This window comes from Periplaneta americana, chromosome 14, assembly GCF_040183065.1.
Source record: "Periplaneta americana isolate PAMFEO1 chromosome 14, P.americana_PAMFEO1_priV1, whole genome shotgun sequence".
Lineage (NCBI taxonomy): Eukaryota > Metazoa > Arthropoda > Insecta > Blattodea > Blattidae > Periplaneta > Periplaneta americana.
The window spans coordinates 29626563-29642779 of NC_091130.1; the positions used below are offsets into that span (position 1 = coordinate 29626563).

General features: G+C 37.3%; 1 protein-coding gene across 1 annotated transcript in view; it reads right to left on the reverse strand.

The window, feature by feature from the left end:
- The window catches only part of p130CAS (Serine_rich_CAS and FAT-like_CAS_C domain-containing protein p130CAS), a 425855-nt gene extending 411714 nt beyond the window's left edge, over window positions 1–14141 (reverse strand). Inside the window, exon 1 of the mRNA XM_069845127.1 lies at window positions 14009–14141. Coding sequence (XP_069701228.1) covers window positions 14009–14104 — 96 coding nt within the window. The 5' untranslated portion in view covers window positions 14105–14141. The remainder of the gene's footprint in view (window positions 1–14008) is intronic.
- Between the last annotated feature and the right edge of the window lie 2076 nt (window positions 14142–16217).

Genomic DNA, 16217 nt, shown 5'->3' on the forward strand with positions numbered 1-16217 from the left:
AAAATATTTAATATCAATATCTGGCAGGTATAGGATAGGTAAGACTCTCCAGTTGTGATTTCATAGAGCACCCGACTTTTTTACCGCACACTTGACACATTACTATTTTTCCATTGCAATCGATGATTTTATTTTTGTCGTTAGGGTTGAAGATACAGGGGTCATTTTAGTTAGTTAAAAGCAGTAGATAAACTCACTTGCACTTTATACTGTAAGTACTAAAACTAGAGAACTGAGTAAAATGAATAACACAACAGTACTGTAAGCACTGTTTCGCTTTACTGGATTAGGAGAAAATAAGAGGAGATGTGGGACACATGCATTTTAGCTGCTCCCTGTAAGAAACAAAGTACTGTACCTACTAAAACCTCAAGCTATAGGTATTTACAAATTCTTGTTTGAAACGTGACATTTCTGTCTCATTCAGAAGGATAGAATTATTCCAGCCGAGAACTATACTTTGTAATTTTATTCCTCGGAAAATCCCATTTCCGTATATGTCTACTAAATTTAAAGTAAAGAGGTCAAGCAATAACCTGAAAAGCTATTTCAACGTCTTTCCAGTTTATTCCTTTATTCGAGCTTCTTTTCAAAAGTCGGCTACTTTATTGCGGCTCATGTCAGTCTTGACACGGGTTTTCACTGGAAGGATTAGGAAGAGGGTGGATAAGGTTGCAAATTGCATGGGAACGGCTTGTTAAGACGTGTGCAGAACAATTATAGTTCGAGACAAATCATGTCCTCGTTCCACTCCACCGCAAGAAGGCAACGCTACTTTCTGAGTGATTTTTACAATACAAGGTAGTTGTATGAGAAAGGTTGCCTTTTGTTCACTCATATTTATAGTGGGCGGTATGGGGTGAGTATCTCTATTACTTCCTGGAACTAAGGACGTTATGTTTCGTCCCGAAATATATCCTTTCTTGGGTAAGTAAAAAAACTTTTTAAATCTGTGTATTTAAAATTGTAGCCTAAACTTCACCAGCAGAAGTTTTTTTTCCCCCTTTTAGAGAAGTAAAAATTAATAAAACCCCTAAATATGTAGATTTATGTAATATCAAGCCATCATATGTAATGTGGGGTAAGTATGTAAAAATATGTAGCATCAAATTTTAATATATTAATGGTAATTACAAGATTCGCAAAAATTTGTTATTTATATACGGTTAGGTTGAAAGGAATATAATATGTAATTACATAAAAATCCGGTCCCTAATTACGGGTTTGTGTACAACCAAGACATCCAACGACCAGCAGCATACACCAACAACCCTAGCGCCTAGCACACAGAAGTAAAACGCCCGGATGTGTATGTAAAATGGATGGCATATATGATGTTTGGATTGCATTCAATAAATCCAATTAATCCTAGTAAACAGGTTTTTCAACCCATAAAAACCGATGTATATGGATTTAAACGGATTAAAATAGTTTTTTATGTCACTATTCCCAACACACGTCAGCTGACTACGCTAAGATTTTCTGAGTATCCAAATTTCAAAGTAAATAATCCCATCATCGCTGGACCAACCCTTTTCGCGCGTTGCCGAGAGCTTTAAGGGAATGCAATGGAATGATGATGGAATGGAGATAGGACGAAATGATGTTGATGCCTAACACGGGAAAACGGGAGAACCTCGAGAAAAACCTGAACTGTGAACTTTTCCGCCACAAGTGTCAGTATGGATCTTTCTATAAAAATCTCCGGATTGGCCGAGAATCGAACTTGGACCACGCAGCCACCTCAGGGCAACAGTTGTTAATAACTTGCTATGCTTGCATCAATGGCAGACGCATTCCTTAACTTTGCAATATTGTCTGTGGTTTCGTACGGGTCAATACCTATATAAAGGATAAACCCTGCAAGACAAGAGTAAAAAGAGATGGTCCGACTTGATAAACATAAAACAGGCTATAAATCTACAGAAAGGAGAAAACGAAGGAAAATAGAAAGATAAGAATGATGTATTCCGTAGAATTATTAATGAAACTTTGCTTCACATTGAACAACATCGCAAATATAGAGACGTCAGAACTCCATTTCGAGAAAAAAAGAATGAGCAAATGGCGTGACGGGAATTACAGAATTTTCAAGCTTATACATAATTATTACTTTTAACTTATCTATCACAAACTAAAACTTGACTATACATATATTAGAGCCCTTTCAGAAAAGTTTCTGCATTTTTATTAAACTCTACTCTAAAATAAAATTTTTCAGTGATGTCTGGACTGGAAAACTTAATTTTATACGCTTCGAAATTCAATACAACGAATGAAGTAGAAATGTTGATGGTTTTCATAGCAACGTTGTATGTTATATATGTTTAAAAAAGGAATTTAAAGAAATTCTAGCAATCTAAGACCGGGTGCACACAGAATCAGACGCGACGTTTTGCTTTACAACGCTTCACGACAGCTTAACACGGTCTGCTCGCGACAAATGATTTGCTGGCTGTGTGGATTTGGAAAACTGGCCTAGGCTAGAAAATGGCGTCAATGAAAGAGGACGGACTGTCTATATGAGAAATGGTATTGTATTTGGTTATTATTTCCTAAGGATGCCTAATACGAGTACACCTAAAAATCTGTAGAACTGAAAGAGTCTTAAAATTAAATACTACTAATTTATCTATATCTATCTATCTATCTATCTATCTATCTATCTATCTATCTATCTATCTATCTATCTATCTATCTATCTATCTATCTATCTATCTATCTATCTATCTATCTATCTATCTATCTATCTATCTATCTATCTATCTATCTATCTATCTATCTATATCTATATCTATATCTATCTATATCTATCTATCTATATCTATCTATATCTATCTATATCTATCTATATCTATCTATATCTATCTATATCTATCTATATCTATCTATATCTATCTATCTATCTATCTATCTATCTATCTATCTATCTATCTATCTATCTATCTATCTATCTATCTATCTATCTATCTATCTATCTATCTATCTATCTATCTATCTATCTATCTATCTATCTCTATATCTATCTCTATATCTATCTCTATATCTATCTCTATATCTATCTCTATATCTATCTATATCTATCTCTATATCTATCTATATCTATATCTATCTATATCTATCTATATCTATCTATCTATCTATCTATCTATCTATCTATCTATCTATCTATCTATCTATCTATCTATCTATCTATCTATCTATCTATCTATCTATCTATCTATCTATCTATCTATCTATCTATCTATCTATCTATCTATCTATCCATCCATCCATCTATTTATTCCGGTGAAGTTAAGGCCATCAGGCCTTCTCTTCCACAACACCAGGAGTGTAGTGCACAAACGTCATTTTCTATGTTTATGACTACTTCACGACTCACAATAAAGAAAAATAGTAATATATTAAATCAATAATGAGTAATAGTATAGAGTAGAGAAGTAGGCCTACTACAAATTATTATTATCAGTATTATTATTCACGTGGTGCTTTCATCTCATTTGCGATTTCTCACATATTTTTAGGAACCACATTATTGTCGTGATATTGTTTCAAAGATTGTACAGAGCGTATTCCTTCAAATCCTCCCTCGAGTGGGGATGGAAAATGCCAAAGTGTAATAAAGTGTAGGTCTACGTATTTATTTTAGGATCCTTAAAGGTACAGTCACACGTCGCTACTTTTGCTGCGCAACTTTTGTACTGCAGCTGCAAAAGTTGCGTGTCGTGTTCACACGTAAGCCAAAAGTAGCGCGCTGCACGCTACTTTTCGTGCTGCGCAACCCGAGTGCAGCAAAAGTTGCAACTGGAGGTTGCGAGTCTGTTCACACACAAGGCGCTACTTTTGCAGCCGCAGTCATGCTGCAGGTTCCCATCTCAGTGTTGACTTCTCAATATACATTTTGTGGTTATGTTCGCATTATTAAGAAACTCATGCGAAAGCTTACTTATCTATTATTTATTTGCTTTTCTGTCCTAACCAGTATTCAGAAATTGGCATTATTTTTACTATAAAGCTTTTAAAAACGCATATATATACTTAAATGATAACCAACAGAATATTCACGTAATCAATGTTGGCAACCCTCCTGTTTGAAACTACGCTACAGAAAATTAAAAAAGTGAATTATATCGTCAGCAAATATGCTCAGACTGTGTTGTGCATTTAATAACTGTTACAAATAATTTATTTTCATCATATCTAACATTAAAATATAGCCTATCCAAACAATAAAAGTATCATTGGCACATTTGGGTGGCAACACTGGTCGCAACCGCAGCAAAAGTTTCAACAAAACTGATATCAAAAACGCTGTTCACACGTCGCTACTTTTAAGCTGCATGCAGCGGGCAGCAGGTTCGGCAGCCGCTACTTTTCGGGTTGCACCGTTGTTCACACGGCGCAGTACGAGAGTTGCGCAGTTTTTTGTACTGCAGCGCTGCAAAAGTAGCGACATGTGACCACAGTCTACTATATACAGTCACGAAGCTTGAGTTTTGAGGGTGCTAGAAACACTAGACTGTGACGGTACTATTTTGCATTGCCTGTAATGAGGCGATATTAGCGATCCTAGTAGTGAGCAATTATCTAATGTTTGCATATTTACTACGTATTGAGCTTCGCGACTGTATATACTAGACTGTGGTGTGACCGTACCTTTAGTCTGCTTCTTGGCTAGGATCGGTATCATTGTTGCACGCTACTGCATTTAATTACCGAACACGTCGCGACGCTGCGCTGGTGCGAGGGGGCGAGTCGTATGACGAGGCATTGTCTGCGAAAGATAGAGCGATCGTTGACCTGCAAGAACGAGCCCCGGGCAATTTGTAAATGGGTACATACATACCGCCGACTACGAGCAAATCAGTTTTGGGTACTTGCAGGGTCGAGTGTCGAGTCAAGACTTCAGATAGCCTATGAAATGTGTCAGTTTGAATGTTTTAGTCTTGTTTCGGTTTACAAATGGAGAGTATGCGTGTATGATATTAATGAAGGGCATGCAACCTCTGTTCCTCTCTCAAAGTAAGAGTCCAAGTTTCACAACCATATAGAATAACCGGTAATATAAACTATTTTATAAATTCTAACTTTGTTTTTTTGAAAGCAGACTAATGACAAAAGCTTCTCAACCGAATAATAGCAGGCATTTTCCATATTTATCGTGCGTTTAATTTCCTCTCGAGTGTCATTTAAATTTTTGTCACTGTTGCTCCAAGATATTTGAATTTTTTTCACCTCTTCAAAGGATAAATTTCCAGTTTTTATATTTTCATTTTGTACTATGTTCTGGTTAGGAGACATATCATACAGGGTGTTTCCGAATTGGTATTACAAACTTTCAGGGATGATGGCGAAGGGTACATGTATCAATTTGAGATAAGAAACCCTGGTTCGGAAATGACAGAGTCGAAAGTTACAAGCAAAAATAGTTCTGTAGAAATGAAATAATTTTATTCCTCTATACACCTCATTTATGTGTATTTATCTGTACATCTTACACATACTGTATTCATCTGACGTTATTTACGTTATCTACTTACAGTATTCCATTCAGTGCGCTGTCTGGGGACAGGAAACTATACTAAAGCAATGCAGATAGCGTAATGTGTAACGGACATGGTCGGTCCTGATATGTACGTCTATAGACAGCAGTGTATGTGTACAAGTTGCAGTGTCCAGTCGATCAGTCCTAGTGAAATGAAGGAGTACACGAGAGCGGAATAAGCAGATCTGATTTTCGAATACGGATGAGCCAATGGGAACAGTACACAAGCTCACAGATTGTATCGGGCTAAGTACCCACTTAGGAGACATCCGGCCCATACCATTTTTCCAAGGCTGTTCCAAAAGTTAAGGGAAGGAGGGCACGTGGTGCCAAATTATAATTTCATTTCCACACAACTATTTTTGCTTATAACTTTCGACTCAATCATTTCCGGACCATGGTTCCTTATCTCAAATTGATACATGTACCCTTCGCCATGATCCCTGAAAGTTTGTAACACCAATTCGGAAACATTCTGCATACTTTGTCTTTACGGGATTTACTTCCAAACCTATCTCATTACTTGCTTCAAGTAAAATTTTCCTCTTTTTCCTAATAAGTAAATAATTATTAAATAAATTTATAAATTAAATAATTATTATTTTAAACGTTGAATTACATGCCAATTAATATAAATTACCATGATCTTAGTGAAAACTGTGATGAGATAATGAACTCGAAAAAAATTTCTTACTGAAAAGTTGGTATCAGTTTTTCTGATCTCGCAACACTGTTTCTGCTGGCCACGTGTTGTTAGAATCTCCCCTACCTACCCAGAAAGACCCAGCGCTACTGTATTATATGGATTGTGTAAATTATTACTGGTCTCTACAAATAATGATACATTTTCTAGTAACGGGAAAAATGAATGCCTGACCGTAATTCGTTATAATTATCTCGTGGAACGGAAATTGATTTTCCCCGGAGGGATATTCCCCCCGGACCTCCCCTTGGATTCATGAGTGATATTTCTCGAAAATAAAATACCACGGGATTCAGGGAATGAAGAGGAAAGTAAAGCCATTCAGGGCGTGCGTTTTCGTCCTCCTCCAGGGTCTAGGAGCAACTGACTCGCTGACTCTTCCGCTTTAAGGCTGTAGTTCAATAAGCATAGAGAGTTATTTTATTATCGCAGATGAGCGGCTTGCTCGGTTGGCTGGCAGATTTTAATTAAATCTCTCGAGAATGGGTTCGATTCATGGCGCTTTATAGTCATTAATTGTTTGCGCTCTTTCTTCGCTCCCGTTTTAGCTGTTGATCATACGGATTATAAGAACATGAGTGGAATAAACAAATTCTATGTGATTAATTCCATATTCTAATATGTCGCTTAATTTTCTGTGCTGTGGAAATGGGACAGCCTGCATTATTTGCACCCATATCAGTAAACGGAACGCGCGACAATAGGGATATCTTATGCGAAGTTTTACTGTCAGATGGCAGGAGCGTTCCATGCGGAGCAACATGTTGCAGGGCTATGTTTTTTCATATGCTACAGTTGATTACGTTTTCCCGCTTGTTGGTTTTCTGTGCGTGTCAAAATTATATTTACAGTTATTTTGTATAACCTAGTATAATTTAATATAATTCAATATTTTTTTACCTCATAATTTAATTTAATTTACAATAAATAATAACGTAAACCTGTAAAATATTGAGCGATTCCCGGAGATGGGTAGGGAAATCTGCAGTATGCCGAATATAAATACGAGTAAATAGAATGTTCATGAACCTAAACGAGAACTTTGAGAACAATATGCACGAATAAAAAAATAGGAAATATGTCGAAAGTGAATATTGCCCTCTTTAATAATTAGTATTTAAGAACCGTACGCTAAAACAGGATATGCAGCCACCAATGTGTTTTTTTTTTTATAGGAAAGAGACTATCGAGATTGAATTCCTTGTATTTTTTTTTTTGTAGTTGCAAAAAGGTCAAATGCAATTTCTAATAGGATGATATAATATGATCGCAATAGTATCACGATTAGTAGTATGTTTTGTAGGTTAAGGACATGCAGTTTTGAATACTGTGTGGGATGATTTTGAAAATTTGAACTTAAAACATGGCTTTAATAATTAGGGTACAGTACATTAAAAACATTATCCACGAAATGGATTTCACTAGGGATCGTCCTGGATAATAAACATTCCAGTTTATCAAGAGTTTACTGCAGGCGTAAAATTCGGAGACTCCTACAACTACTGCATATAATCTAAGCTAACATAGCTCGCTGTCGAGGTTGCAAAGGTTTTTATTAATTTTTCTTTTTCCTCTTCCAAAATAAAACTATAGTCAACAATTCCTTACTTGAAGTAGTTACTTTTATTTAATAGCTAGCACTTTCGAGGCCCAATTTTATTAGTTATATTTTTTAAGGTTTAAAGTACAATTCAGAGTATTTCGGGACCTGATTGAAGACAAAAAGCTTTCCCTGGTTTTTACATATAGGAACACAACAAAAATTTGCCATTTTTAGTTGTTTTTAAGAGTATTTAATATACTAATACACTACGTATATCCTAAATGTTTATATACCGAAAAACAAATGCACACGCAAAGCGCATCCCTCATAGTACACGTGCGCTATCTGTTGGTGCTAGTTCAGGATATCCCTATACTTTTAGACCTTCATGCGGACATGTTCCATTGACTCCAAAGAGAATCGAAGTCATGCCTTCAATATTATTACAATTACAATTATTACAATCGGGAAACTACAAAAATACATATTAAATACCGTATTGGCCCGAGTGTAAGCCGCACCCTTAATTTTAGGGGGAAAGGAGAAAAAAAGAGAAAAATTGAGTGCAGAATGAGAACAAAAGGAAAATTGAGTGCAGTGAAATTTACCTGTCACATTATCCAGTTACAAAACTGTTTACACTATTTAAACACTTTTTCTTCAATTACGGTATTACGTGGGTAAATCACCAAAAATACCGGTACAACTAATCACCGTCTTCTCCAATGTCACTGCTGACTTCACTACTACCGGTACCGGTATTTGTTTCATCACTGTCACTTTGTTCATCACTCTCCGCCCAAAGTACGTCGTCCTCACTGCCATCCATAGCATTAGACACGCAGCATTTCTTGAAGCCTTTGACGATTGAATCTGGTGATATCGTGTGTCATGAAGAGAGAATCCACTCACACATAAGGCTGACAGATGGCTTCTTGATCTTCCCAGATGGAGTGAATGCATGACCTCCTTCTAGAAGCCAATCCGAATACTGTTTTTGGAGATGGTCTTTAAAAGGCTTGTTCACGACGACATCAAGCACCTGCAATTTTGATGTCATACCTCCAGGTATGACGACTAGGTCTGTCTTCAATGCAGTAATTTTCTTCTTTACTTCGGGTGTGAGGTGACCTTTAAAGGCATCCAATACTAACATAGCCCTCTTACAGAGCAGCGCACCTGGTTTGCGATTCCAAACCGTAGCTAGCCAGTCCACCATTAGTTCGGTTGTCAACCATTCTTTCTCTTGGCAACGAATCACTAATCCCTTAGGTAAATTCTCCTTGGGCATAGTTTTACGCTTCAGAATAACGTACGGAGGCAGTTTTCCTCCATCTGCCGTAACCGCCAGTATCACAGTGATTCTTTGTTTTTCATTTCCAGTTGTTCTCAATGATATGCTTTTCGCCCCTTTATTGTCAACTGTCATATTGCTCGGCATGTCCCAAAATACGGGCGTCTCGTCGGCATTGCCGATCTGGTGTAATGGGTAAGAGTGGCGCTGACGCAATTCAATGACGTGCCTCTGGAAGTTGATGAGTTTCTCAGTAAAATCCTCTGGCAGTCTCTGTGCTAATGAAGTGCTTCGTCGGAGAACAAGGCCACTTCTACGCATAAACCTGCGGCACCAACCTATACTCCCATGGATTTCTGTCTGTGGAATGTTTAGGGTCTTCGCTATTTCCAACGATTTTACCTGGATTACTTGTCGAGAGATAGGCATCCCTTCTTTCCTTTTGTCTTGTACAAAGGAAGGACCCTACGTTCTAGTTCAGGGTATTTCCCAGCCTTGGGTCCTCTGAAAGATTTTCTGGTTGTATTGGCATTTTTCAGTTTATCCTCCGACGCGATCCAGCGCCGCACATTAGACTCATCCACACTAAACTTCTTGCCGGCTTCTCTATTAGACGTACTCCTAGCATGACGAATAACTGCAAGTTTGAAACTAGCGTCATAACTGCGCCGAATTCCCAAGCTTGTTGAAGCTTTTCTTTCTACGTTTCCGCTCATGGCTGAAACCGTAGCTACGTACAAACTGTTTTAATCTGTTCTACCATACAAAAGAGTACGATCACTGTAATATGAAGACTGGTACATTATTGCGTCATATACCATACGACTGCTGACAATTTAAAACACGAGCGCGTGGCATTGTTGCTCCATTTCAAAATGATAAAATTACCGGTAGCAACATGCGCCACATTTCAAGTTTAAATTTATCGGCCGCGCAAATAAGCCGCACCCCAACTTTTCGAGTTTGAAATTTGAATAAAAAGTGCGGCTTATATTCGGACCAATACGGTATAATAAAAACAAAAATACATTTAAAAATATTATATTATATCCTACATAAAATAAGAAGGAACATGTCAAATATTTAAACAAAACAGGAATATAAATTAAAGAATTTACCCACGTATGAGCAAACGCTCGTGGTCGGAAGTTCAAAACCGCACTGTAGATAAGTAGAAAGAAGAAGATAAAATAAACAATTCATTCAGTGTTCTGCCCAAGGGCAGGTCTTTCACTGCAAACTCAGTTTTCTCCAATCTTTCCTATTTTCTTCCTTCCTCTTTGTCTCCCCATACGACCCATATATCAACCGTTCAGAGCAGAAGTGATGTAAGTCAAAATGAGTAATAAGGGTTAAAGTAAACATTATGTAAAATACAGCGCAAAGTAGCAATTAATTTTCAATTTATTTAAACTATTAGTAGTCAGTGAATAGCAAGAAGGACATATTAATTGCTTCTTTGCGCTGTATTTTACAGAATTTTTATTTTAAACCTCATTACCCAATTTTGACTTACATCACTTTTGCTCTGAACGGCTCATATCTTAATGTCGTCTATCATCTGATTTCTTCTGCCCCGAACTCTTCTCCCGTTCACCATTCCTTCCAGTGCATCCTTCAGTACGCAGTTTCTTCTCAGTCAGTGACCCAACCAAATCCTTTTCCTCTTCCTGATCAGTTTCAGCATTATTCTTTCTTCACCCACTCTTTCCAACACAGCTTCATTTCTTATTCTGTCTGTCCACTTCACACTTTCCATTCTTTTCCATATTCACATTGTCTTTGGTTTCTGTCTGAGTGTCAATTTAAATTAGTCTAAATGTGGTCTTTCGCTTTTTTTTCTCTTGTGTGTTAGTTGTCGGTCTGAATTAAGTTAGTGTCTTTAGTAAACTGTCTTTGTAAATTTTATGTTGTATTATTGGCTAAGACCACACCGTACACGAGCCTGGCTCTTACGGTAGTGGCTAGAAACATTTTTGTTATATACTTTTGAATTTGTACTCGGTAGCTAAATAAAACAAATAAAAAATTAATACATTCAATAGGCCTACTAGCTAGGTATAAACCCGTAATTATTACAACGGCAATTTTCGTCTTGTAACAGCTATACTTCCTCAAACATTTATGGCTGGTAGTATTGGAAAGCAATTTAGTATTTTTTTTTTTTTTTTGAAGGGGTATCATTATATCACTTCTTGAAGCGTAGCGGAGTACGCTACATCAGTAGGGTACATGCATTTAGTTTTTTCCTCACAGTTCGCTTTCATGGTATCTCTATTTTATTCCGTCCTCTGATGCCGTTCCCTGAAGTCCAGTAAAGACGCTACTCTACCAAAGTCTAGTATATACAGAGTGTTTCCGAGGTGGTGTTACAAACTTTCAGGGATGATGGCGAAGGGCACATGTATCAATTTGAGATAAGGAACCCTGGTCCGGAAATACTGAGTGGAAAGTTATAAGCAAAAATAGTTGTGTGGAAATGGAATTGTAATTTGGCACCACGTGCCCTCCTTCCCCTTAACCTTTGGAACAGTCGTGGAAAGATGGTATGGGCCGGATGTCTCCTACGTGAGTACTCGGCCCGATACAATCTGTGAGCTTGTGTACTCCTCCCATTGGCTCATCCGTATTCGAAAATCAGATCTGCTTATTCCGCTCTCGCGTACTCCTCCATTCACTAGGACTGATCGACTGGACACTGCAACTTGTACACATACACTGCTGTCTACAGACGTGCATATCAGGACCGACCATGTCCGTTACACATTACGCTATCTGCATTGCTTTAGTGTAGTTTCCTGTCCCCATCCCTCAAACAGCGCACTGAATGGAATAATGTAAGTAGACAACGTAAACAACGTCAGGTGAATGCAGCATGTGTAAGATGTACAGATAAATACACATAGGTGTAGAGAGGAATAAAATTATTTCATTTCTACAAAACTATTTTTGCTTGTAACTTTCGACTCGGTCATTTCCGGACCAGGGTTTCTTATCTCAAATTGATACATGTGCCCTTCGCCATCATCCCTGAAAGTTTGTAACACCACCTCGGAAATACCCTGTATAGTCACGAAGCTCAATATGTAGTAAACATGCATCCATAGATAGTTGGTAAGCACTAGGATCGCTACTATCGCCTCATTACGAAATAGTACCTGCACAGTCTATTGTTTCTAGTACCCTCACAACTCAAGCTTCATGAATGTATATACTAGACTGTGACTCTACATACAACGTTAAACGTTGTCGCGTCTGTGGCTCACGTCCTAAGGCGCTGGTCTTCCATCCAAGCGGCCCGGGTTTGATCCCCGGTCGGGTCGTGGTGGAATTTGTGGTGGACAAAGCAGACGTTGCAGAACGTTTTTTTCTCGAGGTACTCCCGTTTCCTGTATAATTCCTCACCTCCCCTCATTTCATCTATCATCTATAGTAGTAAAAATAGACTGGGATGAAGTTTTGGGGGTAGTACGGATTTCAGTGCTGATATATGAAGGCTTGGGGCTACGGGGCTGGAGCTTATCAGATTACTCGTGTGTGGATGAGACCTGGCTCTTTATCAGGGGCTGAGGCAGGATGGCCCAACTGTCAGCGTCGGATTCACAAATGCCACCCACCTTTCTGATTCGCCTTTTAGCGTGCGTAATAGGCACCATGATGCGAATATGTTAGGAGAAAATCCACAAACGATTAGGGAAAACACGGGAGTTTTACTTGAAGCAAGTAAAGAGATAGGTTTGGAAGTAAGTCCCGAAAAGACAAAATATATGATTATATCTCGTGACCAGAATATTGTACGAAATGGAAATATAAAAATTGGAAATTTATCCTTTGAAGAGGTGGAAAAATTCAAATGACTGGGAGCAACAGTAACAAATATAAATGATACTCGGGGGGGGGGGGGGAACTAAACACAGAATAAATTTGGGAAATGCATGTTATTATTCGGTTGAGAAACTTTTATCATCCAGTCTGCTGTCAAAAAATCTTAGTGTTAGAATTTATAAAACAGTTATATTACCGGTTGTTGTTTATGGTTGTGAAACTTGGACTCTCACTTTGAGAGAGGAACACAGGTTAAGGATGTTTGAGAATAAGGTGCTTGGGAAAATATTTGGGGCTAAGAGGGATGAAGTTGCAGGAGAATGGAGAAAGTTACGCAACACAACTGTACGCATTATATTCTTCACCTGACATAATTAGGAACATTAAATCCAGACGTTTGAGATGGGCAGGGCATGTAGCACGTATGGGGGAATCCAGAAATGCATATAGAGTGTTAGTTGGGAGGCCAGGGAGAAAAATACCTTTGGGGAGGCCGAGACGTAGATGGGAAGATAATATTAAAATGGATTTGAGGGAGGTGGGATAAGATGATAGAAACTGGATTAATCTTGCTCAGGATAGGGACCGATGGCGGGCTTATGTGAGGGAAGCAATGAACCTCCGGGTTCCTTAAAAGCCAGTAAGTAAGTAATAGGTGCCATTGGCTACCTACCCAAGACGTAGGCCTACTGCTACTACAAACACTTCCATTTCCAAATTTAGAACTCCTTTTTTTAAATCGAAAGCAAAAATGAAGCAACGCAGTGTATGTATTTAATAGCGTAGGAAAACTACGAGCACGATCTTCTCACCATGAAGTGGAGAAAATGTACTAACTATTAATAGTTTTGACTCGTCAAACCTTCATAATTCGCGTATGAAAACACGAGCAATTTGGGAAGTTTATTAAAAATCAGGAACAAAAGTCTGAATTCGGGGACTGTCCTCGTGAAACGGAAATAAATCGTAGAATAAACGCTGTCATTTTTTTAAAACGTGACTACGAAATCTTTCAGAATTACAAGTTTAAAAATGTTTCCATTTTACCCTACAAAATAACTTCAAATGTTCTTGATAAATCACTTCTCCACTACTTACCAAGTTATTCCATTGAGGAGTTCTGAAAGATCCTGATTCACTGCTCTTCTCGTACTGCACTGGACTGTAAACGCACAAAACACTGTAGGTACCCATAAGTACTTATGTACGGACTTGATCAGTAAATGTCCCGTAGATGGAATATCACAAAACATAAACGTATCGGTATTTATTTTATTTCATATAAAATGTTTTCTTTTAATTTATAGCTAAGTGGCCTCTTCTAAGCTCACAGAGAACTGGAAGTGTTTCACATGTTGCAAGTTATTGTGGAACACGATTAAAAAAAGCGATGAACTGCGTAGCTGGATGCAAGAAACTTCTCACAGCTGTTCAACAACAATGATTACGATTCCAAGATCCGTCAGCAGTTTCTTTACTCGCGAAGGAAGGCGCAGATATAACCAGTCTAAATAGATTACCGCTCCTCTTCAATTCCGTCCGGTTGAATTACGACATCTGCAGCCACTAAAATGCAGTAGTCAGTTCTGATAATTGCGGATCTAAATGTACTAATTACTGCCAATGAATCTCCTCTACGCGAGAGATGAATGGAAATATTTACGTAAACAAAATAAAATCTTCTAGAACAACGTCCAGTTTGTCACTATAAATTGCAATTTACAACAGTTTGAGAATTTTAGTGAATCATCTTCAATGTAAATATTGTTAAAATTTTGTAGCTGTTATTAAACCTATACAATCAAGCTTGGATTATATGAGCCGTTCAGAGCAGAAGTGGTGTAAGTCAAAAATTAGTAATGAGGGTTAAAGTAAACATTCTGTAAAATACAGCGCAAAGTAGCAATTAATATTCAATTTATTTAAACTATTAGTAGTCAGTGGATAGCAAGAAGGACATATTAATTGCCACTTTGCGCTGTATTTGACAAAATGTTTACTTTAAAGCTCATTACCCAATTTTGACTTAGACCACTTTTGCTCTGAACGGCTCATATTTTATCAGTAACTCGTTCCACGTTGCGACAGTTACCGAATCATTTAAACCCATGTTAGATATCCTAGGTCTTAATGTCCAATACATAATGCCCATCAAAGCTATAGTCCAAAAATGACAATGTCCAGAAACATAAATGTCCATATACAAAAATGTCCAAAATACACAAATGTCCAACAGAATATGTCCACATACAAAAATTCCAAATACATAAATGTCCAACGGAATGTGTTCAGATACCAAAAGTCGAAATATCTCCACATAAAAAAATGTCCACCCGAATACGTCCACATACAAAAATGTTCAAAATGAACAAATGTCCAACGGAATATGTCCACATACAAAAATGTCTAAAATACACAAATATCCAATGGAATATGTCCAAATACACAATTGTCTAAAATACACAAATATCCAATGGAATATGTCCACATACAAAAATGTCCAAAATACACAAATATCCAATGGAATATGTGCACATGCAAAAATGTCAAAAATACGCAAATATCCAATGGAATATGTCCACATGCAAAATTGTCCAAAATACACAAATATCCAATGGAATATGTCCACATACAAAAATGTCCAAAATGCACAAATATCCAATGGAATGTCCACATACAAAAATGTCAAAAATACAAAAATATCCAATGGACTATGTCCACATAAAAAAATGTCCACCCGAATACGTCCACATACAAAAATGTTCAAAATGAACAAATATGCAACGGAATATGTCCACATGCAAAATTGTCCAAAATACACAAATATCCAATGGAATATGTACACATGCAAAAATGTCAAAAATACACAAATATCCAATGGAATATGTCCACTTGCAAAAATGTCCAAAATACATAAATATCCAATGGAATATGTCCACATACAAAAATGTCCAAAATACACAAATATCCAATGGAATGTGTCCACATACAAAAATGTTCAAAATACACAAATATCCAATGGAATATGTACACATGCAAAAATGTCAAAAATACACAAATATCCAATGGAATATGTCCACTTGCAAAAATGTCCAAAGTACACAAATATTCAATGGAATATGTCCACATACAAAAATGTCAAAAATACACAAATATCCAATGGAATATGTCCACATACAAAAATGTCCAAAATACACAAATATCCAACGGAATATGTCCACATGCAAAAAATGTCCAAAATACACAAATATCCAATGGAATATGTCCACATGCAAAAATTTCCAAAGTACACAAATATCCAATCGAA